The sequence below is a fragment of the Diorhabda carinulata genome, chromosome 2 (genome assembly GCF_026250575.1).
Source record: "Diorhabda carinulata isolate Delta chromosome 2, icDioCari1.1, whole genome shotgun sequence".
Taxonomy (NCBI): Eukaryota; Metazoa; Arthropoda; class Insecta; order Coleoptera; family Chrysomelidae; genus Diorhabda; species Diorhabda carinulata.
In genome coordinates this window covers 16482253-16509774 of record NC_079461.1, presented here as the reverse complement: position 1 = coordinate 16509774, position 27522 = coordinate 16482253, and the positions used below count along the sequence as shown (strand labels likewise).

The 27522-nt window shown below is 33.0% G+C and overlaps 2 protein-coding genes across 3 annotated transcripts in view; one reads left to right on the top strand and one right to left on the bottom strand.

Moving 5' to 3' along the window:
* Positions 1 to 27522, top strand: part of LOC130890711 (dopamine D2-like receptor) — a 158447-nt gene that overhangs the window by 78720 nt on the left and 52205 nt on the right. The window lies entirely within an intron of this gene.
* The window catches only part of LOC130890704 (transient receptor potential channel pyrexia-like), a 51061-nt gene that overhangs the window by 19236 nt on the left and 4303 nt on the right, over positions 1 to 27522 (bottom strand). Inside the window, exons 2-7 of one of the 2 annotated variants that reach the window (XM_057794937.1) lie at positions 27243 to 27416; positions 26635 to 26845; positions 11942 to 12064; positions 9466 to 9765; positions 8582 to 8695; positions 5142 to 5344 (exon numbers count right to left, since the gene is read on the bottom strand). In XM_057794937.1, the coding sequence (XP_057650920.1) occupies positions 5142 to 5344; positions 8582 to 8695; positions 9466 to 9765; positions 11942 to 12011 (687 nt within the window). In that variant the 5' untranslated portion in view covers positions 12012 to 12064; positions 26635 to 26845; positions 27243 to 27416. The remainder of the gene's footprint in view (positions 1 to 5141; positions 5345 to 8581; positions 8696 to 9465; positions 9766 to 11941; positions 12065 to 26634; positions 26846 to 27242; positions 27417 to 27522) is intronic. The other variant, XM_057794936.1, reaches the window with a different exon arrangement.

The window sequence follows — 27522 nt, the reverse complement described above, 5'->3', positions numbered from 1 at the left end:
GTCGCAGGGTCGATAAACAATCCTAGCTTATTTTCTTTTTTCTAGCAAGTGGAGACTCATGTAAACCTTCAGAATATCTGAGTCGAACTCAAAAATAGTTGAACGACGCCATTCGGTAGCTGGAGACAGGTTAGGACGTCTAGACTTAGCTTGTCGTCCACTGTTAAAATGTCTAGTAGTATGAAGTCTTGCATGTCTGTCGAGAGACCCTATTTTTTGGCTCGCCACAGACGGAGATTGGTCTATAGACATGTCTACGTAGATAACCTGGTCTCTGAGACCAAAGCCGCGTAACATATTTAGTGTGTACACGGATTCATTGAGACAATATCTCATACACTTTCCTTTAAAAGGAGTTATACTTAGAAAGTGATTAGAGCAGACACTCTAGCATTCTTATTTGGATTCTTTTTTCCATCAATTTTACTGATAACTGAATACTGATCTTCATTATCATTATCAATCGGATCATCGTTATATTCATCTCTCTCGATTTCCCGCAAAAACTAAGTAGTTCTTTTGCTATTATTCGTTAATTAAAAATGTAAGAAACAAATAAAATATATTTTCAAATAAAAAAAAATTATCAATATTTGTTGAAAGAAGTCTCTAGATTAATTTGATACAATGAACAAATGAAATCCTCAAAATGATGACATTCAATCTCACTGTTTCTCACATGGATTACAAATAATGAAGCTACTGAGAAATCTTACTGGCACAAATATTCTTCAACGATGTACTGAATAATATTGCATTAACACACACACACATACACTCGGCGCTTAACTCAAGGTTTATATATACAATTTAATCGTTTGTCTACCTATTACAGTTCTTAAGATTAAAATTATACGCCTCGAATTTGCTACACCTGGTACATACATTTTGTGTGTCTTATTAATATGATATCACATAATTTATTTTGTAGGTACACGTGTGAATTACACGTTTAAAATACAATAGCATCACTTTTAAATGCTGAAAAATGATCGTATAACTTTGTGATAAGTTCTTAAGATAGAAAATGAAATATGAGTGATGCTACTTAAGTTTTGAGATTGAGGTACCTCGTGATTTGAATGCATTAACCTCATCTTCACGGTTAGAAAAACGTTGATCTCGCAGTTTATTCTTGATCTGCGGGAATTAGAAGAAATTATTAGGTGCCAAATATCCCATCAATTCGATGTTTTGTCTGTTCAAAAACATTTTCCTTTGGACTGAAAGGTCGTGAGAGCTCGCATTTTCGTATGGAGACGGATTTGTCTTGTGTTCATCAATTGATTATATTTATCCCTAAATTGGAATTACGTGAGGTAACTAGCACCTTAAAGATATCAGAAGGCACTGTGTCCACGATTATGCATGATGAACATTTAACCATAAGAAAGCCGCGTTCACTGACAATCGATCAAAAACAACAACGTGTTGATATTTCTGAGTTGTGTTTGGCCATGTAATAAATTGGATTTTTTTGCATTGATATGTGGCATTCGATGAAATATGAATGAAACGGGAATGTGTTCACTACGGAATCAAAACGATCATCATCTGAACCACGTCCGAAGCGTCTAAATGCCCAACAGTCAGTTGGGAAGGTTATAGTTTCAGTATTTTCGGATACGCACGGAATATTGTTCATCGACTATCTTCAAAAGAGACCATCATTAGCGCATACTACATAGAGTTGTTGGATCGTTTTAATGCAAAAATCGAGGAAAAAAGGCATTATAGATCGAAGAAAAGAACACTGTTTCACCAAGCAATACACCGATTCTCAAGTCGATGGCAACGATGGTTAAATTGAACGAATTGCACTATGAATTGCTTTCTTATCCACCATAAAGTCCAGATCTAGCCCTAAATCACTACTGATCTCTAAGAAATGCTCGCCGGTAGAAAATCAGCTCACATAAAGAAGCATTTGCTGTGGATGAAGTAAAAGACAAATCCTTCTACAAAATTGATGAGTAAAATCGATTTTTGGCAAAAAATCTGTTTTTCTTAGTTAGTCACACGATTTTTTGATTGATGTGTTTTCTATCTATCTTCTGTTTTTAAAAAAAGTATTTACACAGCCCATTATGTGTTGCTGACCCCTTTATCGTATGCCTACTAGATCCTGATCAATTTAGTTCTCTTTCGATCCAACAGACTCGATTTGGATGCCTCGATGATGTTAATATGACACTCTCTGGATGAAAATTAATAGAAAATGGTACTTCACTTTTAAAAGTGGATTTCTTTATCGTAATATTGAAGAAAATAATTTACTAGATGTTATGAGTGGCGCGCGTAAAAATGCAGTGTCTGATTACGAACTCAGCGGACTAGCTATGCGATATTTCAAATTTCACTTTGGAACTCTCTAGATATTATTAGATGGATGTCTCAAATCGAATTTGATTGAGTGTTTCCGATGAGTTGATATTTAAACTGTAGATTACCTACACTAATCATTTGTGGCAAATTTCAACGCTTCAATCAAATCAGTTCAGCTTAATCAATTATTGTTGTTTCACTGTCATTCAAGGTAACATCAACGTAAGCATAGTGGTTTTGAAATATTGATTTATGCTTGTATATCTGTTAGATATACCAAAATTGGATTCATTCCTTCGAAAAATCCAACAAATTATTTGTCGATTGAAAATTTGTTATATTTACAGCTAGAATTGAGAAACATAGATAAAAACCAAGAAAAAACGAAAAATCAAGTGTCAACTGTATACTATTTGAAAAGTCTCCTCATTCAACTACTAGATGCAAGAATGTGTCCAAAAGGGACATTTAGAGGATACTCAATTGGTTTTAAGTATCTGGAGTTGTTGCCTAAAGACGTGAAACTGAAAGGCTTAAACTCACAACTGCCATTGATGATCGTAACTTGAAATTTATGGCTTCCAAAAATTCAAGTAAAACTACAGACTCATAAAAAGACAAAACAAAGACAAAAACAGATAAAAAAATAACAATTCCATTGACACACCAACAGCCTGTACAAGAGGTTTTTATTCATCTACTATTTCCATCCGGTTGCCTGATTTGAATCCCAAAAAGCATGCTTGGGACCAGTTAAAAAGCCTTTCACGATCAGAAACCAGGAGCTTGGAAATCTTGTTTTACAACGTTGCATAGAATATTAGCTGCTTATGAAACATATTCATGGATATTCAGTTTTCCTCGTGTGTTGACATTGTGATCATATGCTACAACATCCAGTCTATTGGAGCATTTGTAGTTAAGTGGTCCAAATTAGTTGTCTGGATGTAAAAATCAATTTCCTGGTAAATAGTCAAATGAAAGACATCATCTAATATTCCTCTTAATAAGAAAGAACTAGTAAAAACATAGTTTTAGTTAACTTTTTTCGATTATGTGACATCGTTAAAATTCTTGGACTCCCTTCGTTAATTTTAAAAACGAACTGAAACTATTTAAAAAACCAAATCACCAGAAAAGGACTACGTGAACTTGAAAACCTGTACTTAAGACGAACAATAATTCGATTGAAAATCAATGGTAAAGTAATTAACACCATTCACTATGCTGACGATTCCTGACTGATTTTTTGCGTCTTCAAAATCTATAAATTCTGTTATTGCAGTTAAACAGAAAATTGAACTGAATATAAATGTTGCGAAGACGATGTTTATGGTTTTTAATCGCTAGCAATACCTCAACGCGATACGAGATACTGATGGTCAGAACTTTGAGAGGATCTTCAAATTCAAATACTACATCACCGAGAAATTTGACCCGAATAAGGAAATTAGATGCAGAAATTAATCTATTTACAGTTGGAATACTTTTTTTCTTGTTAGTTTTTAATTCAGTTAACTGACGCGGGGCGATCCAAGAATATTGGCGATGTCTGTAGTTCTAATTTCAAATCAATACATACACCAGTTCCCCAAGATGAACAATCTTGACGGACAGACGGACGAACAACAAAATGATCATATAAGGGTTTCATTTTTTCCAATCGATATATAAAACCCTAGAAAAGAGTGTTGATGCATTTTTTTTTATTTAAAGTAGAATCGCCAAACAGAACATTTTTATTGCGAAGGCGTACTCAACTAAATTTTTTACAAAGAATTCAATACACTCAATCTTTTCGATAACAAAAAATTCCCAAGCGAACCCCACGTCAAGCGTAAAGAGCGCGTGTAAACTATTAACCACGATTTCTTTTAAATGTGTTCTCTTTTTTGTTTTGTTCTTAAATGTTTGTCAAAAGTGAAAATGAAACGTTTCAACATTTGGCTACAAGGATTGTAAATCAACATTTTCTTTTCTTTCAACATTTCATCTATCATCTGCGGTAAATCAAACCATCGAGTTCAATTTATGCTTGAAGTAGATCTCACTGTTCTGTCAGAGAGTAAACTCGTCATCTTCTGAATAATGAACTCTTTAATGTGATAGAAATCAAATTCAACCCCAATGGTTCGTTGGTCAAAGATTTTCCACCAATGAAGATGTGATGGTAATTGAGAAGATTATGTTAAAAAAATGTTGTGTTTTCAATGTTGAGCCAGGTTCTTCTGGGATGCTCATATAGACTAAAAGTAGAAACTGCAAGAACTTAACCTGTAATTTGAATAGGTAAATACTTGTGTTCAAAATAGTTTACTTTGAATGAATTCACAAAAGTTTTGTTCGGGAGAATATGCTGCATAAAAACAGGCAGTGAAAACAGGCAGTGAACATTTAAATTTGTTAGAAAGGTGGTTTGAATATAAACAGGAATGTTGCAAAAAAAATTCATTTGAGATGCCTTTTTTGTATCCTCTATGGTGAATATTCGGAGCAATAAATCAGAAGTCTTGGCGCCCTTCTGGCTTCAATATTATCAACGCTGATACCGAGTTCTTTAACCATCGCGTAAAATATAGCGTCGGTTTCCCAAGTTTGACACTATTTCTAAGCCTTCTCGGAAAACGAATCAACGTTCATATACTTGACTCTTGAAGAGACAATCATCCTCGAGTTAAATACATGAGTTTGCAGAACGTCCAGTGTTGATAGTTATTTCTAATTGCTGCTTAACAGCCCAAGAAACATTGAAACAATAGACAATAAAAAAATTTGTTTTATTCAGTCTATGTGAATGATATTTTGAGAACTCTTACCTGTAAAATTGCATGCGCTAATAATCCCGAAGCTGTGAATATAACTATAATTTTGAGTGCCAATTTAAGACCATCCAGATCTCTAACTTGGTCTATGACTAACATTATGTAAACCCCCATACTAAAAGCAAATATGAGATATACACTAATCCATAAATAGAAGAAGTAACAGATCCTCGACCATTTCAACATCAGGTAAAGCTCTAGAAAAGTGAAATCAATATATATATATATATATATATATATATATATATATATATATATATATATATATATATATATATATATACTGTGCTTTTCAGATAAAAGTATCCACCTTTAATAACTTTTGTAATACTGGTATTTAGAAAAAATCCAAAAACACGTCAATTTATGTTGGAAGCGGCAAGCATTATGGCTTATTTAAACTTACTGGAAAAGCCACCCCCTCACCCCTAGCAGCATCCCCTTTATTTTTTTAAATTACTTTTCATATTTTTTATGTAAAATTTGGATACTCCTCTTTGAGCTGATTTCAAAAATGTATAATACTTGTAGGTTAAAGTGGTTAGTTTATGAGATAAACAATTTTTCTTTTAAGAGCACAAATTTTACTTATTATTTACTTTCACCTTATTTGCCTGTACTAAAATGGGTTGTACAACAGTTCAAACTCTTTAATCTTTTTAACTGTGCTATTTATTATGACGTTACAATAAGTGTTCAAAATGAACACCATTCACTTCCATACAATGGTATAATCCATTTTGAAATTCCTCTCTGACATTGCTTAATACGGCTGGATTTAATTATCGACATTCATTTTCTATCCTCTGTCGTAAATCATCCAGAGATTCTGGTTGGGTAGCATAAACTTTTGTTTTTAAATACCCCCATAAAAAGAAGTCTAGGGGTGTTAAATCCGGTGACCTAGGTGGCCACTCCATCATCTGCCCCCTTCTACCTATCCAACGAGCGGGGAATGTTTCGTTTAAAAATTGTCGGACAGGCATAGCATAGTGTGGGGGAGCTCCGTCTTGTTGAAATACCAGTAAATCTTCGGAAAGGTTATCATCATTTTCTATTATTGTTGTAATACGTGGGTCAACCCCTTCCCTGAGTAACTCAAGATATGATTCACCATTTAAATTTCCGTTGATGAAGAAAGGTCCGACAATGTGGTCACCTAGGATACCACACCAAACGTTTAACTTTTGGGGATGTTGTGTATGGAATTCACGCATAATATGTGGATCACTTTCAGCTCAATATCTACAATTATGCCTACTTACTAAGCCATTTAATGACCATGAGCATTCATCAGAAAAGCAAATATTGTTTAACAATTGTGGTTTGTTATTGATAATTTGCGTTATTGATTCGCAAAACTCTAGACGACGATCAAAATCATCTTCATTCAACTCGTGCACCAACTTAACTTTGTATGGGTGGTACTTGAATTTATGTAGAACTCGGAAAACTGTAGAAGATGAAACACCGATCGCTCTACTTATTGTTGACAACGATTGGGGTTGTTGAGCCTCTAAGCTGACTTGCCCTAAAATTGCCACTTGGATTGCTTCGTTATTTACAAGTCCCTCTCGCTTATGCACTTTATTGCAAACAGACCCTGTTGTGGTAAATTTCTCCATCAGTTGAATTACATACTTATGAGTTGCATGTCTTCCGTCATGTAATTCGTTAAATATTCTAGCAGCAGATCTTGCACAATTATTATTTTGGTAGTATAAACCTACAATTTCAATTCTTTCTTGCAAAGAGTAGTTAACTAGAATAAATAGCACAGTTAAAAAGATTAAAGAGTTTGAACTGTTGTACAACCCATTTTATTTAGTACAGGCAAATAAGGTGAAAGTAAATAATAAGTAAAATTTGTGCTCTTAAAAGAAAAATTGTTTATCTCATAAACTAACCACTTTAACCTACAAGTATTATACATTTTTGAAATCAGCTCAAAGAGGAGTATCCAAATTTTACATAAAAAATATGAAAAGTAATTTAAAAAAATAAAGGGGATGCTGCTAGGGGTGAGGGGGTGGCTTTTCCAGTAAGTTTAAATAAGCCATAATGCTTGCCCCTTCCAACATAAATTGACGTGTTTTTGGATTTTTTCTAAATACCAGTATTACAAAAGTTATTAAAGGTGGATACTTTTATCTGAAAAGCACTGTATATATTTATATATATACGTATAAACGATCTGATTATAAGATTTTTAGAGCTTGATGTAGCGAGATAAATTTGCCTAAGGTTCAAGAAATGCAACTTATTAAGTGAAAAAAATTAGGTAAACATTCTCATACGATAATTTTTAACTCGGAATCAGCTCACAGAGAAACGCAGCACTTCCATTACAAATTACAATTGACGCGAGCCACCGCGAGTAACTGGCTGAACGAACGCAGGAACAGACGGACTCGGAGGAGCTAAACAAGAATGTTTAGTTCACTTTCATTCGCAATTCAACAATGTACCATTCGTTATTATGCTTACTTACTTACTTACCACATAGAGTGCAAATATAATATTTTTTTAATGAAATATATCAATACATCCATTATAAACTAACCCTGCATTTGGTAAATCAAAATATTGGTAATCCGGACTGTTTTTTATGCTTTAACCTTGTAATTTACTCAAAAACGCTATAAAATGATTTTATTTCAACCGTATTTGCAAAAACTAGAAATTCCAGCAGGTCATTTAATGTCAAGTTGCAGTCATATAAGCATAGTTGCCACTATCGATTTCCTCATGAAGTGTGAATTATGAGCTGTTATTCGTTTCTTGCGGGCAAAAAGAAGTGCAGCGGAAATTTATCTAAAAATGAATCGTTCGAAGGTATGGAAACTTTCTAATGATAATTGATGCTCATGACGAAGAGGGTCAAAACACAAGGCTGTCTCTACAGACGATCAAGTAGATAGGAAAACTGAAAGGTTCACCTTAAGTAAATGATGCAATTTATAGAAATTTCAAGATTTACAGCTGCGCTACAGAAAAGTTTGCACTCGCTGCACAAAATCTGCCGAATGAGTGCAACTTCGCAATTTCTCCACCATTAAAATACTGATTAAGGAATGTTTTCGAAATCCAATGGATGCACCCAAAGTCTCCAACGAGACCTGTGAAATTCGAACGAACCTTCAATAGTCGTAAAGTTATGATAACTGTTTATTGCTACCAAACAGGTGTGTGTTGATTGTGGAGCTTATGCAGTCTAGAACAATTCATATTCTGAAACTTTGCATCGCTTACGGAGAGCTAGCGAAAACAAACGAAGAGCTATCCTGACTTCTGGAATAGTTTTGACAGTACTCGTCTAGCCCAGCGAATTCTTCAGTTTTAACGGGACATTTTCGAATATCCACGCAATTTCACACCAAGTGATTTCCATCTTTTTCTTGAACTGAAATTAAATATGGAAGTAACAATTTTACCAATAAGCGGATGTTGTAAGAATTCAATTTTTTCATCTTCAGTAGCAGCTACAAGCAGGCTAGAAATCACCTCCATTTGTCTTCCATTCTTTCTTGGCGCCAGCACACTAAAATCTGAAAAAAAGATAAAGGGGCCGAAAGTCAAATATATTGCAGTTTTCACATTTTAAGGGCTCAGCTTCAAGAGAGTCATGAAATATTTCTAAACAAAAACGAGCATAGAAACTGAGGCTGATGAAGATTAATTGATTGAACAGGCAAATACAACAAATAAGTGGACTAACTCCAATTTTAACATATTGTACCATTGATAACAATAGTCCAGAAAGTTCCAATAGATGTTTAGAGAATAACCTGTGTGTATTGAGGAAATTATAACGATTACAAGAAGGGCGAAAAGGAGAAGGGATAAAGCAAGAAAAACATGGAACGAAAAAATAGCTGATACAGGAAAACAATGAATAATTAATAAATTTCGACGCTCTAGAGAAGGCAAAAGGAAGAATGTGAAGAAGAAGAAGGATATTTTGGTACTTGAGTAACTCAGCTTAAAACCTGTACACATGTTCAATGTACTGGGGCAAAAACTAGTTATTAATTCAGGAACTTACACCGCTGAAAAGAGAAAAGAAACATGAGAGAAATAAGATATAGCTAGTCGCTTAAATAGTCAGGCTGATAATGAAGCAATTAGTTTCCACGTCATCGATTCAAAACGGATTCAGTAATACAGTTGTAAAAGATTGATCTGGTTTTCCAGTCGTTCAGTAATCAAGGCTAGGAGTCTTGTACAAAGCAGTTGGTTGCATTGTTGACCTGAAGAATCTCAAAAATTCTCATTGTTTTTTAATGTGGTTATAATTTTTTCATGGAACAAGACTCACCTATGAGGTAGCTATGCTTATATTGCTCAAGTTGTTTCGTACGAATTTTCTCATTCAACACACCAGTTATGAACAGCTCAGGATTGACGGTTTCTTGAAAAATAACATCAGCTACACTTTCATTGTTCTCGTCGGTAGCTGATAGATCTCCACCATAATTGAGAAGTACTTCCAAACAATGTTTATGATTATTCTGAGCGGCGTGATGCAATGGAGTTCTCCCGCTATCATCCGGTCTGTTCACAATGTCAGGTGTACAACGTGGATCCTTCAATATCAATTCGAGAGTTCTGTTTCCACCTTTAAAACACTAAAATGTTTTTATCTATAGAATACTAAGGAATCAGACTAAACTTTAATCGAGAAAGATTGTGGACAAAAGAATGGAAAAAGATTCAAATTAAAAAAAGACCACCAACCGAAGGTATGATGAGAATCCATGAACGAAATAACAAGTAAAAAGAAGCTCAAGAGAGTACAGAGAACAGCAATAATGGGAAAAAATGGAGTAAGGAGGAGTAGTGTTCAAGCAGAACTAGAAGCAATTTAAACCTGAAACCTATAAAATTACTCATGAAAGTTGTAGCCTTAGGAAGTGCGTTCCGGTTGAAAGACAATCTTTGTAGACGAAAAATTATGAAGATGGATCATGGATAAAAAGAGAGAAAAAGGAATAAAGAGTTAGAAATACCGGTATGGTACAAGATAGCCGTTGAAAACGACAAAGTCGTTATAAGCTATGGCGAGATACTGGTACCTGGACACTATGAAGTGGAAGGGAATTCTTATGGAGAGAAACTTGCTAAAATAATACGAGAGGAGATGATGCCAAAGTGACAATAACAGTGATACTACCGATTGAAATGTTGACAGATGATGTTGACAAATGAATCAAGGTCAACCATCATCGATAGAATATAAGAACCGGAAATTGAAAGAAGGAAAAACTTCATCAAGAGCTGAAAATTTTTGAAATGAGCTATAAAAGGGAATAAGATGAGAGAGTGATTGGCTAATTAAAAATTGAGCTGATAGAATAGGTCTCAGGACTATGCGTGAACCACAACTAATAAAAGTTCTTCATACTAGGCTAGACTAGTAATACTTATAAAATTGAGAGAATATGAAACCAATTTTTTTATGAAAAGAAAAGCTCATATCCATTCATCATTATTGAGTATACATTGAGTTCAGGTTGATTGTCTTATATTAGAGGTTTAAGTTTGTTTTTAGGAAGCGTTTGCTATAAATTAGAGCCAAATTCTTTCTTTTATATTATCTTTCATAATACTAAAATATTAAATTAAATGAATACTGTATGGAATATAAAACACCGACAACTTCTGACCAAAGAATGTGGCAGAGAATAATTATTAATAAAGCACACAAAGAAATAATTTAAAACTTTTATTTATTCTATATATAAAAAAATCTTCTAATCACTACCTCGTTAGCCATGAACATATATATCGAATCAAAATTGCAGATTGGGCAAGGAGTAGTTCATACGAACTTCCACAAACATATTTCTATAATTAAGGAGGAAAGGTTGAATTATTCATTATTCCAATGGGACTAGAGAAACTTCTATGGTGAGGCTTAATATCGGCATCGAAATAAATGATAATCTATTCCCTTGAGAATTCGACTTAGCTGATTTCTTATCAAACGATAATTTTATGGGGTGATTCTTAAATGATAAATCTTAACTTCACGAGCAGGTAATGTAAGCACTGTAAGTTAAATTGAAAAAACAAACGCTAGTTGTTGAACAAAATCAATCGTTTTTCAACAAAAAGTTACTCTTTGTTTAACTCCATAAAAGAAAGAAAATTGTCATAAATTGTAATTAATTATTGAAAATACTTCCAGGAGGTATTGAAACACAATCAAATACTGCTGATTTCTACGATACGAAATTATCTCGATCAGTTCAAATGTCCCAGAAATAGTAATAAGCAGATCAGACATTTTTTGAAAGAAAGTTCGTAAATGAAAAGGTTTTCAAATTCTACACAGGAAATAGCATTTATTTTGAATGGGGTCTCATGAATTTAGATTCAACTATTCTTGAGATATTCCATTTTTTACGAAAATTGAAAATTGACCAAGCAGTCTAGTAATAAAAATACCAAGTCTAAATTTATAAAAAACGTTCCGAATTCAAATTTTCAGTACTGTTCATAACATTTTCCACGTACGTACATGAAAAAGCTAGAAATCTGAGTGACCAGTTGCATCCCTTTCTATCCATTTGCCTAAAGAATTTTTATTTGGATAATTTCTAGCAGCTACTTGAACTGCAACCTGATTTTTGCTCTGATATATAAAGGAATATGTTCCAAGAGGCTCCCGAAACACAGTTTTTGAAAATATTAGGAATTTTCGTACATTCAAGTGTTTACGCGATTGCCCATAATCTCACCAAGTTACGGTTATTATTTATATATAAAATTTTATCAGTTTTCCGAGTTACCTGTTTCTCCCAATAAATGAAGCTCGTTTTTATACGACGGCCTTAGCCATGCTCCTGCTTGCAATAACATGGCGACGGACTTCTCTCTTTTATAAAACACTGCGTTGTATAACGGTGTGAAACCTGCGAAAAAATGAATTTAATAGAGTTGATTGAGAGAATCGTTTTTTTTTTCAAATGAGATCGAAATTATGAGAAAATATCGAAATTCTTCAAATTTTACAATCTTTATACTCGTTAAATAACCATAATAATCTCTTTGGATCTGAGGATTGATAACTTCTCTGTTAACATTTGAAAATTATGTGCCTATTAGGCATTATGATCCTAAAATACACATATTTGAACAACAAGAACTTCGCAAGTACAACATCACAGTTTTAGACTACCCACCTTATTCGCCTGATATCGCACCGTGTGAATGCCTGCACTGCTATGAACAGTAAAAGATTCACAGGAAGCGATGAAGGGGTAATATCAAAATGAACTTTAACTTCTTAAACCTTTTGATATGTTTAGGCTTCTGAATTTCTTCATTTTAGGTATCTTCTGATCTAAAATCAGATTCTTCCATGATTTTTTATGACGTTAATTTGATTAACGAGAATGTTTAAATATTTACACGAAATTTCATTTAAACTTGATATACATCAACACAGAAATTTGTTAAATCACAATAATGTCATACTTTGTCGAGATTTCAATCAAGACCTTTCAACATTTACCGATTTTGAAAATTTTTTGACAAATTTTTGGATGGGTTTTATTGATAGTGGTTTCGATGGATGTTGGATGGAAACGGCATCGATTATTATAGTTGTTTTTTTTTAGTAACATATATTCAGTTTGTGAGCTAAAATCAAAACGAAACTATAAAAACAATGTGGTTAAATTTCCCGCGAGCTTTTACTGAGTGACAGACATAATATGACCGTTTTCCTAATTTCCGCCCAGTTACTGCATAGACTACTAATGATTTTTAGCTAATAATCCTTGTTGTTCGATAACCGCTATAAGTACTGACACTATTAGAAAGATTAATTTCTTCAATCTTTAATCAATCGAATTATTGTTAAAGCTTATTAAAAGTCACAATGAATCGTTTATCTGAAAAAGAACGATATTTTAATTATATTAGGATATGGTGATAGTCAAAAAGAAAAGTGTAATATCGTTAATAATTTATATCCTAACTGAAATCCCATAACAAGATCCACTGTCAGTGAATGAGTAAGTAAGTTTCTGGTTCAGTGAAAGATTTATCCAAATCAGGACGCAGAAAAATTGCATCAACTGAAAAGAAATCTTGTCTAGATGTCTTGTTAAAAAACGTTTGAGTACTAGACAAATGTCCAGAGAATTTGATATATAAAATTAAGTTGGTTCATAAATTGTTAGATGTCGATCTTGACAAACGTGAAAAGTTTGCAGACCTAATCATGGAAAAACGATCCAAATTTTTCAAGTAATGTTATGTCTACCAACTTACTGACACTAGACCTTGTTACGAGATTTGTATTAGCATTAAAAATATTGAAGAACATCCAAATTAAACAAGCTTATTCAATCGTAGCAGTCTAAATGTACAATATTTAATATAACTTGTAATTGAATATCCCTCCACTATAAACTATATCCTTATCATTGGATTTGAAATTCATTTTCTATTCTTCTATCATGAAACAAGGGTAGAAAAAATCATTTATATTATTTTGCGTCATTACTATGAGTGAAGCCTCTTATCCTTCCATCGAGAAAATAGCCCAAATATTTGGAACAGAGGTCGTTTTTGTTTAATATTGATAAATTGCTCCATCAAGCCAAGCTTAATGTGAATAGGAGGCAATAAAACTTTTTTGTGCTTCAAATTGTTTTTGTTACCAGGTGTGAAGCTCATTTCAAATCGGTGGAAACCCGTTAGATCTAATACTAAGACCCTTTGGATTTTGAATGAAATATTTTTCTGGAAATATTCCGGAAATTGAATAGACGTTATTTCTCATAATGGTACTTTGATATTAAATCTCCCTAACTCGTGATCCAATATTATATGGATATTTTACACCACTAGCCTAGTATCCAATGTCTTTGTGCGCTTTCTTTCCAAATTTTTTTAGACTCGTTTTGTTCGTGCACGTAATAAAACTTTAAATCAGTTAATTAAATTGAAAAGGTGAGTCGAGTTATTCATTTGAACAGGAGAAACGACTTCCTTCATACTTCAAAAATAATGAAGGCATCGTGTAGACAATGGATATTTTATTTCTGTTTCTACTCATAATTGGAATGCAGCGAGAATCATTCCATACAATTGGTCACCTTCCATGGAAGTTCTTTGGAATGAAATTTTTTAACGTGCAATAATTTGTAGATGCTGCAGAAAAACTTTTTAATGAAAAATCTCTTGATGTATGAGTTCATCAATTTCAATTGCAGAAGACAAGAATTCTTTACAATTATTTTGTTTCTTCAAGTATGAAAAAAACTACTTCACCATTATTTTGAATGATTTTTAAAAGCAATTAATATCATCATCTTGAGATTTTTCTAGAATTTCATCGACAATTTCACGGTTCATTTTTTAATCATCCAATTGCTTTCCACACAATTTTAATCTAAAAATGAGAAAGCACAAAATCTCTCAAATTACCGGAGATTTTTTTCTGATATGAAAACATTAAGAAACGCACCCACTCATAGTTGCAAAAAAAAAATTAAAACACAACAGTCTTTAATAAAATTTCGTTTCATTTAAAAATTCAATTATGAATATTCTTAGCAGGAGGGAAATATTATTCAAATATTAAATATTATTCTTGTTTTTTATCCTAAATTATTCGATCAATTTGCACAGCTGTTGAATAATAATTTGCGACAACTACAAAAAAAATGAATAATGAGAAATAATTTTTTTAAAATGAGAAATCTGAATTCATCTCAACTCTTATGTCAATATATAGCCTTCACTATGCTATTAAGTATACAATGTACACTACGGGGTCATTCTATAAATGAAAAAAAAAATAATATATTCCCTTAGCGGTTATTTCTAGAGTGGTTAACTATCTAAGAAACTCTGTTCCTATAAGAATACTAACACTGAAAAAGTTCACGACTTCACACTACACTTAACTTACTTATAATTATTAACTTATCACTAAAACTGAAATTATTTATTTGAATTCTTCATTTACTTTTTTATTTCGTGTCATCTGACTATTTATTATAAACTAAGTTACTGCGCTAAATGAACTTGTTTATAGATACAAAGGAAATTATCAAAAGTTGTAGGTAATAAAAGAACAAAGTAAATAAATACATAGACCTTCCTAGAACTTAATTCAGAAGAAACAATGCTATGACAAAAACTTATATAGAAAACAAACATCCAAGGAATTCCGAGTATATCAAACGTGCCACGCTCCTTCACCTAATTCTATAATTCCATTACAACCAGACAGGACAGTTTCCAGGACCTTCTCCTTAGATGGAAGTGCATCCTGTAGCTCATGTATAGTTGGGACTGGATGTTTAAATCACTATTACATGAAAATAACAGGACAACGTCTTCATTATGTACTAATGATGGGGTGGATAGCTTCAAATAAATACGTGAACCCCGGTATCCTGAAGAATTTCTCACACACAACGCGGTAGGTGGATCTATTTTGTTTTTCATTTTTTATTACCAGATAGATGTTCAGCGAATTGTGGTTGATTCTCTGGGATCTGCTCTTCAAGTTTTTCTACAACTAATAAATCAGATTTTTTTTCCAATTTAACATTGGATGAAACATGGATCCATAGCTTCACTCCTAAATCAAAACGATCATCATCTGATAGGACTGCAGTCGATAAACCACGTCAGAAGTGTCCAAAGGCACAACAGTCAGTTGAGAAGGTTACGGCTTCAGTATTTTGGGATATGTTGGATTGTTTGAATGCAAAAATCAAGAAAAAACTGCCTTAAATGCTGAAGAGAAAACCACTTTTTCACAAAGACAATGCACCGATAGTCCACGAATTACATTTGTTAAAATCCTCAAGAAAATTTTCAAGGAATGTTATGTGAACTTTTACAAAATGATCACAGTATTGTTTTGAGGTATTTCATGAGTTTTCATTGAGAAAATAGAGGCTCCGAATGAGTTAAAATTCATAAAATAAATCCATTTGTTAAAACTGTTCTTGTTGAATCCCCATCCAGAGGAAATTTTGAATTACTCAATAGATTTATATTAACAATATCTTTTATTTTTGAAAGTACTAGCCTGAACTAGATTCGCAATATTTAATTCCATTGGAAAATCCCACGACGACAGAAAGGTGTTCAAATAGAATGGATAGAAAAGCGTAATAAAGCAACTACCTTCCATTTTCAGCATCCATCAGGGACCACCAGCACCTAAAAGATTCTTGAGGGACCTATAAGAGAACTCGGTAAACAAAAATAATTTATTACGAGCCACAGAATATGCGGGATTTGCGAATTAACTCTGTTATGTAAAACGTGAAACTGCCTTATTTCAGTATATATAACATAGGGAAAATCTAATTATTTCAATATTTGTGAATGGAAAATCCCATTATCAAATAAAACATAGAATGGGAAGAATTTATAGCAATTGATTGTACTATTCGATTTCAATATTTTTATGTTTGTCAAAAATGTCATCGTGAGTGTATTTAACACGATTGTAACCTGTATGTTTGTAACTGACTTTTTGGTCTCGATTTTGTCCTACTTTGAGCAACTACAGAGAGATTGAGATCATTTTTTCTGTATTAATCAAGAAGTACAAGTTGTCCTTGCCATGAGCTTTCTACTCTATCTTGCCGCGATACTGGAGAATCCCGTCTTCACATCTGATCTGCACGCTGCATTATACGCCTGGTCTAGCGTCTTCAGGTGTTGGTAGATTGACTTTACTTAGGTTGATGAATTCAGCAGATCTTCTTTGGCTACAGTTTTTCAGAAGAGTCTTTGCCTGTCTCAGCTCTTGTAGGTTGTCCCAATAATTATTTTTGCTCCTATCTACCTTCTTCTCCAGTGCTTTGTCCATTGTTTTGTAGCTGATATCACAGAAGGGTTCAGGTTTTTTGAAGGGCTTATCTGCTCTCGTTTTAGCGAGCTTATCAGCTACTTTATTTTTCCATTGCATAAATTTCTGCTTGAAAAATACTTGGTGCGTTGCCTAGACTTTCAGGCCCGTACACTCCTATTCCAGTTCCTCTGCTGTTTTTGATCCATCCGTATACAATTTAATGGCATTTCTGTTCATTTCTTGTATGGTGTTTTGACTTTTGTCTTCTTCTTGTCTAGTATATTTTCTTCTACTATTCAGCCTATTGAGAAGTAGATGTTAGTATTATCTCTTACGAGGTTGGCCAGGAGGTTTTTCATCATTCGGTTAACTCGTCGTCTCGATCTCGTGGATCGTACTATATACTGAATTTTCATTCTCTCATAGTTTTGCTTCTTATTTGAACTCCGATTCCGATTACTTCATTTTTTTCTTGTATGTATTGATATTTGTTTATTTTGATGTCACCTGCATCTACAATTAATAACTATTCCTGACTAGTTTCTACTATTCAACTTTTTCTATTAAAACTTCGTTTTCGATACATTTGTTTTCGTATTGTTAACATTTTTCTGATTGAGAATCATTTCCCAAAAATATAGAATCGTATGCCAAAATCTGACCTGCCCTTAATGGTTGGAGACATAAATTTTCCTTGCATTACATAATTCAGTACGCAATATTCCGCTTTCCGACATTGGAACTCGAATAAATCTCAACATAATAACGCCGAAACCGACCAGTTGTTATATTAAATATTAAATACCGGGAGCATATAAAATTCGTCTCGATGTTGCTAGACGAACAATACAGCTGTTCAACTTAGCCCAAGGGCCATATTTTCTCTTCAGAGGGCCAAAAAGGTTAATAAATGGAAAGTCAGTTCATATAAATTAAAACAATTCATTTATACTATCAAGAAAAAAAATATTCGTAATGTATTAACAAGTTGAGTGCCGGTGCGGTCCATAGCACTTTCTCAACTGCCCAGAGCGGTCCTATGGACGTATTTTATTTCGAGCCTTCTCCGCAGCCCAAGGAACCATATTTAAATGTGGTTTACAGTTTGGTAGAACCGTCCTGGGCTCTTGAAACATTCACGTCTCTTCTTACCTTGTGACTTGGATCTTCATTCTTCACTAGGCAATGGGTTTTTTGGTTTTGGTGTCTCTTGATCACTAACATTCATAGTTTCTTTCGTCAGTAACTTCTTTGCTGCACTGATTTGAGAATCAGTAATTGCTATATTATTTTTTGATATTCTTTTATAAAGAATATGGGCATTTACCATTTTTGTACCAAACAACAGCGCAATAACAATTTTCCTATGCCCCATCAACGTCCTTCTCAAAGAAGTGTTGCCATTTGATCAGACAGATCCTTAGAAGATTTGTCTTTGTTATAGTCGACCACTGCTTAAGGCCCGATCGTCTGTCAATGCTTATTTTCTCATCGTATAATTTGTAAAAATCATCATTACCTTTCAGTATTATTATTCTTTTATCGTTTACTTTGCTAGTAATTTCATTTCTTCGGCTTCTTTCGAATAATATCGATGGGTAGTCTTATTTTTTCGCAATGTGCGCAATTTGGTTTCCTTGCAGCTTTTCGACTACTCCAAACTTGTATAATACACACAAAAACATCAACTTTTGCAGTTTTTATTCGAAATAAATCTTTTAATCATTTTTCCTTAGATCCACACCCCATATGGAAGAGCTTATCAGCTTTGTTTGGGGCTTAACTATTCTATGTCCATATCAATATTTGTTATGGCAAGTCTAATTATATCTTCAAGAGTGGAATCTTTCAGACTTCCTATATTTTGACTTTATATATTTCAAATTGGAGCAAACACGCTTGCAAATTTGGATATTTCTGGATATCTAAAAATTTGATTATTTCTATTCCAGTTACTCCTGGAGTTGTAAAAAATGGATCAGCCTGCAGGTCGCATAATTTTATTCAATATTTGAGATCAACAGAGTTTATATCAATATTAAATGAATCACAAAACGTAATCAATAGACGGTTTAAGATCATCAAATTGAGGAAATCTGTAATTATCGTATCCAATTTTGATAAAAATATTTCAAAATTCGCCTCTATATATTACATTCTTTCATTTCTTCGTAGATCTCTTAGCAAGATTCAAAACGAATCGAATTATTTTCAGATTTATAAAGGCAACACACATTATGACCTTGTCCTTATTTAAAATATATAAATAATTTGTAATATCCGTTCTTTTTCTTCTTTACGATGTTTAAAGAATCTCCTCAAGCACTTTCCAGCATGTAACCAACGAACGTTACTCTTTTAGTTGTAGGGATAAACCACATACTAATCTGTAAGAAATAGCTCCAGGACTATTGACTCTTTCTTTCTTATTGATATTTGTTTCTGTTTTTATAATAGAAAGGACGTTTATCGTATTCTAGAAAAGTCCCTAATCCACGATCAGAATTAGTTGGGGGCTCAATACTGTACAATGCGAAAAAAATGCACAATCATTTGCCAATTAAAATCAAGTGTATAAAATATCGCATTTCGCAATAATTTGAAGGCATATTTAATGGAAACTACTTTGTAACCGACTTTTATTATTAATTCGGAGCATGCTGCACTGGTTTAATGTGGTTATTGATTTTTACAGCTTTTGTCTAAAAATTGTTGACAATTTCTTAACTTCTGGATATAATCCTACGAATTTTGTAAGTATGTACAATACTACACTCAGTTTTCGAAAGTCTCGAAATATATTTCGAATTATTTTTGTTAGCAGGTTAAGTTTACTTAAGGTTATTTCACATAATACTTCGGGAATCTCATCCTATTCGTAAATATTCATCATGGTATTAGTTTTTTCAACATCGTCTTTGGAAACATTAATAATTTGTTTAGGAATTCATTTCAATCCGAATTCCAAGGATTACAGTCTCCTCCGAGAATAGTCATTCATCTTCATCCATCAGGATGTTTCAAATGTTTCTCATAATCTTGTCGTATACTGAATGTATAATTTCTGTGGAAATTTCACAGTTCTAGAATATTGGTTCAAATATTAATATCGCCCCACTAGTATCTGCTATACAATTTTGTGGCACGAAGAATTTACCAATTATTGTCAGTGGGGTTATTTTATGTTCAAATTTGGATAGAAGGGAGGGCAAAACTGTTAATTCGAGTCATACAAAAATGAAAACTGATCATTGAACCGAGTAAAAATATTTATATAAGTGGTAGATCTCGATAACATTTCTAGCAATCCATGATAAATCTGTAACAATCTGACACAAAAATTATCGACTATCAAGGAAGAAAACAGTTAAATCGTTTTTTCATACCTTGATATTTGAATAGCTATTCCATTCCTATAATGGGTGGGTTTTATAGATAAACCAAACGATTTGATATAGATGGGAGGAAATTATATTCCGTCAAGTTCATAGTAAATATATCATGGAGTTATGGTACATTTATAACTATTCTGAGTTGCTTATTCTGCATTCTGTTGTGTACCGCGATAAAATATTTGAGTAAGTTTCAGTTATCAAATAGCAGCTATGGTAGAAACTTTGGAATTACGTTCGGAAGTTCTCGACATTTATTTTCTGCTGCAAAAGCTAAGGTATTAATTAACATACAAAAAGGAGGTTTTTCAGCATCAAAAGTTTGTGAAGTTCATGCAATCTCTTCTTTAATTATAATATATCATAGTATACTTCACATTAATGCAAAGAAACATTCATTTAACTTTGCTGTATTGTTACTATCAAGGAAAACCAGAATCAGATTCAGTAGTGAATTATTCTGATGTTGAATTTTATTTTTGATTATACTGTATTTCTGAATTATCATTGATATTTTTTAGGGTTCACTCCAAAACGATTATTCATCACAAGGTAACCCAAATATACATATTTTGAAATTTATAGATATTTTTCTAAATATTTGCACACACCCTCAGTAAATATTATAGTGCAATATTGAACAAAAATTTCTAGTTTCTAAACTAATCTTGAAGCAAATAGTTAACCTAACCAAAAATTCATTAAAAATATTTGAAAAAAGCTGTAGATGTTGAAATTGGCTCTGACACCACAATAATTATTTGGGTCCAGCCTGTTAATGTGATAATTATAAACATATCAACCATTTTTTTCTTGTGAAACAATCATCATCTTAAATCCTTTTCATTAAAAATAAATGTACCTAGAAAAGATAAATGAATTAATTTCCTCCAGCAAGTGTTTAATGTATAGAAACATAACAATTGGGGTAATTTTTTTTCGAGATTCTGTCAAATACAATATTCATTGATATCATTCATAATTCTAAATTTATAGCAGAAGTAGATTATAAATTTATATAAGCAAATAATAAGAGCAAAAATTGGAATCGACTGAATTCAATATTGACTGATAATCCAGTCAATTTAGATCAAAAATTGAATGAAACCTGGTTTTCTAATAATCGTTTTAATACTACGTTGAGGAAACTATGATATGGCTTAACTCGATGAGGATCTCAATGCTCGGAAACTAACCCGGATCACGGTCATTGTTTTCCGGAACTGATCCAGTTAATCCGGTCGTAATCATATGATCATTCCTATCTTGGTAGACCGGTGAGTAAATGCGATCAGCTGACGGATTGTTTTATTTGTCTTTGGTTTCTTCCACCTCAGAAATTATTTATTTTCCTCAACTATCTGCTATCAATTTTCATGCATAGTGCACTGCACTGCTTAAAACAGTGATTGAGATGATTAAAGTCTGGATTACTGGTAAAAACGAAATTCAAATGTGATATACGATATTATTTTTTTTTCACAGACTTTCTACATTATAAAATATCATCATTAAATTATTATATGTTATTTATATGAGGGTTATAGTTTTAAAAACTCACCCTGTTTTTGTAAACAAAAGACTATACTTAGTACACTCGGTATTTTCACCGTAATCTTCGAACGCTTTTTGATAATAGTCAACTAAGCAAAAAAACTTTTTTATTCCTACCCCACACCAATTTCAGAGTACACAGTAAATTTTTCTTACAAACCTTCTGGTGTATTTTCATCAAACTCCGAAAAAATTTTGGTAATTATGTTATCTCCTTTTTCTTTTATAGGAACTTTTTTGCAGCTATCCGGGTCTCACTTGCATTTGCAGAAATTAAAACAAGAGATTTTTTTGTTTGCTCAACACTTTATCGAACTTTTCATCAAAAACATCAGCAACAATATTGAAAATGAGAAACACGTTTAACTATTTACTTAATTGCGCGCTTTTTTCAATGAGAGCTAAGTTTTTTGAAATTATTCAATTAAGTTTGATCACCTGCATTATAAAAATCTATAGTAGAGATCACATAATAAAATAACAAAAATCGAAACAACTCAACTATAAAGTCTATTAAACCAAAATTATTTCCCACCAAATCCTATATGTATTCCGTTCAATATCTGACATCCAAAACGATGGTAGACCTAATTCAAGATCATCTTCGGAGTTATACGAGTCATTGAATTAATTCCTTCCAGTAAGTCTGAATTGAGTTGTCGATTAACGTTGACTTAAGTTTTGAAATTTCTTTACCTAGTTGGCTACTCCATTGAGCTACGTCCTTCTTCAAATTGATTACCGAGAAACCTACGGATCTTAAAGCCCCGTGCATCATCTTGTTGGAACCATATACTAGAGTTTGATGCGACAAAGAACCAGGTTGCTATTTTTACAAAAAAGGCTATCACTGCAGGATATGGTCGTGTATAGACATATCATAATCACCCCAAATTGGCTTCACAAAAAAGTGACCAAACAGCTATGTTCTCCGCAATAGCTTCTAATCCTCAACAAGGTCTAGATTCATCCATCTTGGGAGTATTGCTTACACATTTGGACCTCGGCTTCTAATGATTCAGAGTTGAGCAGAAGTTGACTTTGAATTCGCCCTATACTGTCTTAAATTATAAATTTTAGCTAGCTAAAAACATTTTTATCCTTTTATTATATCTTCTTGTCTCTATTTTGCACAGTATGATGCTATGACGGTCATGACGATATGTCATTGTGACATAAGCCATTATTTTTATTTCTCCTATGACAAAATCTCTGTTTACATTTAAATTTCGAGACAATGAGAAAATGGTACCCCCAGAAATGTTGATAAGATGTTTATCAATATTATTCCAACGCGAAGAAGTGACGATTATCTCGATTGCTGTTTTGTGTTTTTTCGTAGCTTGGCTAGCTTTCACAAAATTTATACAAATATTAATTTCATTATTATGGCCTGCAGTTGCGGTAACTATTATTATCTATACAGTACCGATAGTTTACGAAAGATTATTGTATAGAATTGAGGAACCTAAACAAAAAGAAAATACTAGAAATTGGCAAAGAACCAGTACAAAATTTGTGATAAATAAAGACTTGGAAGAAAGCAGCTTTGCAAATATAAGACATTTATAGATACAAATCTAAATAAATACATGTTTTGAATAGGAAAATGATTAGTTATAAATGTTCCTCTTTAAGATTGACATTACCTAGATGTAGAATAATAAATTTGATTTTGATTAAAAACGTTTATTCTCTTCTCATTTAGAGCTGATGTTAAGTATCCACCTCAAAAGTGTGTATCTATTCTTTAGAAATTAACAATCAGAGACACAGAATGTACCTCCATGGTATTACCATCGCATTGTGGTACCTCTGATTCAAGAAAACAGGCGTCATCAGACTAATATTATATGGGGTGCTTCATATAACAACCGAAACAGATCAAAGTCGTATAATGATGCCCAAAATATAACGATTGCAGGCAATTTACCTCTGCACCAAGTTAAAATGGTTTGACCGCTTTCTACTGATTATTACCTAATGTCTTCAACAGTTTCATACAGTGTACCAAGTTTGATATATTCAAGTTGAAAGGTTGTGATGAAATTGATTTCTCGAAATTTTGGTTGCTTTATTTTGAGGCTCTTCAACTCCTTGGTTAACAAATAAATTGAAAGTGAAAATTATCATAAATTTTAATTATTTTTAGAAAATACTCAGGGCATTATCAAATATTTCTAATTGAACTACATACTGACGAACATCGTATATCCATTGTATTTAATTCATTAAATCATTCTGAGTATCGCTGATCATTCAGCTTTTGACTCACTTAAAGTTTGGTATATGCAAATTTGGTAAACGAGGAACGAAATGATCGATAGAATAAGCTTCCATTGTGATGCTACAAGGCAGAATCTTAGAATGCTCTTGCAAGTTTAAGGTGAATAACATCAAACGCGAACCTTTTTTAGCTGATTATAAGAGTTAGGAATACTATTCAACTCATTAAAATGATTTTCGACAAATGCTAAAGCTGCTCTGCTATTTTAAATTCCTGGAACTTGTTGAGAAACAATGTTCCTCTTTTAAAAAACATAAGCAAATATGGATAATTTTCTTTCGCATATTGTTACTTCTTCTAGCATCAACAAATTGAGTTTCCTGTCCCTTGTACTTCATGATTGAGCTAACGTCGTAACGTCTCACATTAAATGAAAGATTTTGGGTTCACGTCTGTTAGTTCTGGAAAGTGAATGCCTTTTTTAAGGAGAAATACTTAAAACATATTACGTCTTTATTTCAATTAAAAATTTTTTGAATAGGCTATAATGAAGAACTTTAGATTACACGAAATCGTGAATAATTTTAACAACAAACGCTTTTCTTATACTGGTAATACCTTTGATCCTATTAATGGAAATCAGCACAATTTTATCGAGGGGAATATAATGGAAATTTATACATTTTCTCGATTTATACAAGAGTTTTAATTTATAAATATGTATTTTTTTCTTACCAATTTTTTTTTAAATCAAAATATTGTGGTTTCTGTTTATATTCTTGCCAAAGCTGCACATAAGGAGCCTGTTCTAACAGATTCATCCACACTTATACAAATTTATCACTTCTTCTGTAGAGAAATGAAAATGAGATCATTCATAATAAATGAATGAAAGCACGTTACTATTCTGTGTTGATTTAAGCATATATTTTTCATATACAAATATACACTTTGATGTCTCAAGGCTTGATATCACAATTTGTATGTATGTTTCACAATGTATTTATTTATTCCCTTTGCCGCTTTGTTGATGTAACCTTTTAAAGTGTGGACAATAATTTTTTAACTTGTGAAAGTCCCTCTCAAAATCCACTTTAAATATAATTCATACTTGGCTTTTCCAATTTTTCTATCTACAAGGTTCTATGTATTTGAATTGACATCCTGTATAGTGCGAATTAATATGAATGTTTATAAGGCTTTAATTTGATACTAATAGAAACATACAGTTATGATACAGTCTATTAATCAATTTGAAGCTTTCAGATAATTTTTTTTGTTTTGTGGAGCGTGAATAAACAAGGAAACTCCAAATAGATTCCGCAAACTTCCAAAGACTGGCCTTGCGATTTATTCATGGTCATCGCAATGGTCAGACGTACCAGAAATTGTCAACGTTTAAAATCGAATGGTAAATCTCATCGCTATACGTGAGATCTCTCGTTTGAATTTTTTCCCTTATGATCTTTGCACCAATGATGTTAACCATCATTTTTTCCACTGCCAGTCTTGTTCCATTACATAGTCGAGGTTGATTGATGTCACTCTGCATAATGACAACTGATCCTTATTTTAATTGCAAATCATGAAGTAGTGATTCAGATAATTCCAGTGAATTTAAAAATTCCGTGGGAGTCATCCTGGTTCATAACGCTGTCGACTGATTTGAAGGAAACCAAATGTCCCGCAAGAAAATTCTGAATGGTGGCAAGAGTTGACCTATATCTGGAAAAACGAGCTGAATAAGCTCTTCTTTTGAGACTGTGATGTGACAGAAATTTGTGGATAATGTGATAAATCCGGTCGTGGTGTCCACTGCGACTTTTTTATTGTCATTCACTAAAGAACGCAATTCCGACATAGCCATACGACTATTTTCTTGATGTCTCAGGTCATCATTGCGGTTAGCTCTTCATACATTTCATTGACCACGATGACCAGGTCGTCTTCTCCTCGGCATCGTAAATTATAATTCGTCAAAGTGAGAAACATTCTCGCGCACTTAGCAAGTAGGTGTCAATTTCACAAAAGTTCAAAAAAAAATACCAAAACTCGAAATGTCACGGAAAACGTCATTCACAAAGATTGAAAGATGCGCCCTTTGTTTGAGATATCAATCGACATAGAGGATGGATCGACATATTAGTTGGTTGTCAAATGTGAAATGCCAAATATTATGGTTGCGTTCAGGAAATTAATTTTTGGCTATTTAGGTGGTTTTCCCACTGTAATTATTTTTCGAGGGAGGTTTATTGGTGGGAAAATTTATTATAAGCCAGGGGCCGAGGTTTTTTGTTACCTTCAGTCTCTGAAGCCTCTCTGGTAGTGTGAACAGTTCATTCAGTATATCACAACTTGTTATCTAAATGTTATGAAGCTTTCATGAATAATTCATTGAACTTGAGAAGCTCGGAATAAGGGATACCTCTGAAAGTTTGAATTTTTGGTTTACTGCTTTGTAAAATATGCTATTACCCTTGTTATAAGCATTGACGTCTGCCCCATTTTCAATTAAAGCGGTAACAATCGAGTCGTAAATTTCCTCCTGCTTTATGCATACAGCTAACAATAGAGGCGTGTTTCCGCTGCTGTCTGTTTGATTGACGTCACATTTGTTTTTTAGAAATTCGCGAACTGCTTCGATGTCACCGCTGCGGACTGCATCGTGAAGAGACGTAGGTTGATTCTGAAAATAAGTTAAAACGTAAGAATTTTGTAAAAAGTCATTATAACTTTTTTAAATTTTGTATTACGGTGCTTATAAAGTTAACGTAGATGCGGGATCCCTCAAGGAGCCTGAAGAAATGTATAAAAGGAAGAATTACACACACAAACTTTTTTCAAATGCCGCATCTAGTGTTGAATTTCTTACAGTGGCAGTTACGTGGACACTCGTAACACCTTGCTTGTTTTTCAACACCTGCTACACCTGCACCTTGGGGAAGATCAAACTTTGAAACGCCTCAATCTTGTAAAGCTCTTGCTACATGTGATTTATAAACTTTGAATTTGCTTGTTGCTTTTGTCAAAGCTCCTGCATATCGTCTCGGTTTTTATTTTATAAACTGTCTAAAGGGACTTACCCCTAAAATAAACTAGCTGCTCATCAATTGTAACAGTTTTGTATGGTTGAAAATAAGATATCCCAAATTTTTCTAATTGCTGCTTATTTGTCATTTTTCCTTCTCTTTTGTCGCGTCTTTTTTCGTATCATGAAAAACCAATTATTTGCTCAAATCTTTCTCTAGACATGGCGGCTGTAAAAAACATGTGCATGAATCACATATCTCGTCTTGATTCTTTTCTACATCTTAACTTTGATCAGAATGCCTATGGAACTAACTAGTTTGATCTTCTCGACTG